Raw genomic sequence first — 3,220 nt, 5'->3', positions numbered from 1 at the left:
TAAGCATGTTTAACCAAGCTTAAAAGATATAAGTAATTTTAATCCACTTTTAAACTTAGGCAAGCATGCCATAAAATGAAGAATATATGAACTGCTACAGGTTTCAAGTATATTCTCTCATCTTGATTACAATTTCTCTTTGATCTGCATTTGCTTCCTTTCAATTCCCATAACAAATTTCAATAGGGATTCCTTCTAAGCACAAATGGCGGAATTGCTCGGAGGGGCAGCTTTTGATCTTCTAATGAAAGCTGTTTCAGACGTAGCCTTGACAGTAGCCAGTTTCAGGTCTGAACTCAACCACTTAAAAGGAACTCTGACTTCAATCAAGCCATTTGTCGAGGACATAGAGAAGATGAACGGAGTGCTAGACTACCGACAAGAAGGAGCAGAGACGCTCAATAATCGGTTTGAACAAGGCGAAAAGCTCGTTCGGGAGTGCTTGAAAATCAAGCGGTGGAATCCAATCCAGAAGTATTTGTACGCGAAGAAACTGAAAGAATTTGAAAGGTCGTTGTTGTGGTATTTTCAGATAAATGTACAGGCTGAGTTGGCTAGAGATGGCAAAAATATTTCTGTTGGAGTAAATTTTCTTCAGGAGAAAATGGATAAGGTAATTTCTATTCAAAATAATGATAGTGGGTTTTCAGGTACTACTCTCCCGTCCTAGATAAGATTGTAATTAGTTTGTAAAAATGAATAAAAAAACTTCCCTTACATTGTGGTTTGATTAACAAAAAAAGGGGTTTTCAGGTTGGTGTGGTGTTCCTGAAGTTCCGGATTTTGTGGTTGGACTAGACGTGCTGCTTCAGGAAATGAAGGCCATGCTTCTAAAGGATGAAGTGCCAATTGTTGTGCTTTCGGCTCCTGATGGCTACGGCAAGACTACACTAGCGAAATTGCTCTGTAATGATGATGAAATTAGAGGTAACCAGTGAGTTTAATATTAAAGATTCTTGATTTTCGTTGCTTTTTCTTTTCCTAATTGGCATTTTTCCAAATACTTGCAATCTCTTCATGAAAAAGAGTGGTTTATTAAGAGGTTGGTGTTTCTTGTGAAGTGTTCTTTAAGCTTTATAAGAACAGGAAATCACAAGAAGATTGTTTGAGCAAGAACCCAAAACGGATTAGTCTTATGTTTGCAGAAGGAGTCAAAATTGTTCAGTCTTTAGAGTAGTCTATACTTGTTCTTTGTTTTGGGATACCTTGAATAATGCACCAATTGTGAAGATATACATGAGTTTTTGCCGACAGAATCTTATCCCTTGAACTTTGGCAATACTCTCCTTTATGCTCATGTAATTCTTGATTATCTAACGTTTTGCATAGGTATATATGGTAATAATATCTTCTTTCAGACAGTTTCAAAATCAGCTAACCTCCAGCTAATGGTTCAAAAAGTAATTCAGAGTAACAAAAACCAGAAGCCGCCTATTTTTCAAAGTGATGAAGATGCAATATACCAATTAGAACAGTTTTTCCAACAGCAAATAAGACCAGCTCCCATACTATTAGTCCTGGTCGATATGTGGTCAGGATCCGAGTCACTCATTGATGAATTCCTTCTTCCAATACGTGGATATAAAATCTTGGTTACATCGAGATTTGAGTTTCCACAATTTGAATGGACTTATCAATTGAATATGCTGAATCATCAAGATGCAATGACTCTATTTCAACATTATGCCTTTAAAGATGGGATCTGCACTGTGCAAAAACATCTTGTAGAAGAGGTAAAAGTATTATCTCAGCCAAAATGTGTCTTCAGAGCATTGTACCAGAAATATCAATATTGAACATAGTTCGTTTTTCTGTATGTAGTTCAATTTTCCATCATATTTTCAAAGCATTTTACTCTAGCAGAATCATTATACTACACCTAGAGTAACAAATTTTTATTTCAGAACTCATTTTATTAGGTTAAGATGTAAAAAAAATTTTGAACGGAGATGTAAATAATTTTCAACGGATTTTTTAGAAATTTATTTACTATATCTACTTTAAAACTTAACTGATGTTGCTCTTTGAATCTCATGGCAGGTGGTCAGAGGTTGCTCAGGATCTCCATTAGCCCTTACAGTTGTAGGTAAGTCACTCTATAGGCAGCCTGAGGTGAAGTGGATTAGTACAGTTCAAAATTGGTCCCAAGGGCAATCCACACTACAAGAAAAAATAGCATTTTACAATGGCCAGAATTTGTTGCCATAGGCTGCAAGTTGCATACTTTGATGCTTTACCTATGTGCATTGCTCGTTTCATTACTTGTTTTAGCATTTGCAAGTAGCCCTTACTCTTCAAGTAAATTCATTTGCAAGTATATCAAATCGTTTGTTTGAGCAGACCAATCTTGCAATCCGTTGTTCATTACTTGAGACTTATAATCGGATCGAATCGCTCATTAGAGTTTAGTGGGCTCTAATACCATGTTAAGATTTGTGGTTCATCTTAATAAGGTTGACCTTATTAAGATGGACCCCAAGTCCTTATTAAGAGGAGTGGCCCAAGATATATTTAAGTTGATCAATATTTTGATATTTAATCGATATGAGATTTATTCCCTTAACATGCCCTCGCAAGATGATGGCTCTTTTTTAGCGGACCAATCTTGAAATTCGTGTGCTCATTTTTTAGATTTAATCCGATCGAATAGCTCGTTGGAGCTTATTGGGCTCTGATACCATGTTAAGATTTGGGGTCCATCTTAATAAGGTCAACCTTGTTAAAAGAAGTAGTACAAAATCTTTTTAAGTTGATCAATATTTCGGTATTTAACCAATGTGAGATTTTTATCCCTTAACATCGTACAGCCATGTTGTGATTTTTTTATTTCTTGAAACTAATTATCTAAATTAATCTAATTAGAAACTAAGGCACGCTTGTGAAATTGATTAAAAATATGTAGTAAGATTTCGAGTCTCCCATTATTAATACATTTTAATACAATTCCAACATTAACGACACTTGTTTATACTTGTTCATTAATGTTCCTATTTTGTTTTCCAATTTCTCTCAAATAGAATTAAACATATCATCATATATGATCATCATTTATCGATAATATATTAAATATCAAGTTGTTTATACTTTTTACAAGTGCACAATAATTTAATTGAATAAAATGTCTCCTCCTTTTATTTGTTGTTATACTTTTTTCTCCAACTTTATCTTGTCTCTGGTGATAGTTTTTATCCAAATATTCTATTAATATATATATATATAT

At 34.3% G+C, this 3,220-nt stretch overlaps 1 protein-coding gene across 1 annotated transcript; it reads left to right on the top strand.

Moving 5' to 3' along the window:
- The first annotated feature begins 524 nt into the window (after positions 1-524).
- On the top strand, positions 525-2,356 carry LOC111385463 (probable disease resistance protein At5g66900). Its single transcript, XM_023009852.1, has 4 exons — positions 525-613; positions 754-927; positions 1,359-1,733; positions 2,041-2,356. Exons 2-4 carry the CDS (start codon positions 910-912, stop codon positions 2,206-2,208), a joined length of 561 nt encoding a protein of 186 aa, XP_022865620.1. The 5' UTR covers positions 525-613; positions 754-909; the 3' UTR covers positions 2,209-2,356.
- The last annotated feature ends 864 nt before the right edge of the window (positions 2,357-3,220 follow it).

This window comes from Olea europaea, unplaced genomic scaffold (genome assembly GCF_002742605.1).
Source record: "Olea europaea var. sylvestris unplaced genomic scaffold, O_europaea_v1 scaffold317, whole genome shotgun sequence".
Classification (NCBI taxonomy): Eukaryota; Viridiplantae; Streptophyta; class Magnoliopsida; order Lamiales; family Oleaceae; genus Olea; species Olea europaea.
This window is presented reverse-complemented; position numbering and strand designations above follow the sequence as displayed.

Coding starts and splice junctions, on each gene's coding strand:
- LOC111385463 (XM_023009852.1), top strand. Junction 1,734..2,040: donor AAAAACATCTTGTAGAAGAG/GTAAAAGTATTA, acceptor ATCTCATGGCAG/GTGGTCAGAGGTTGCTCAGG.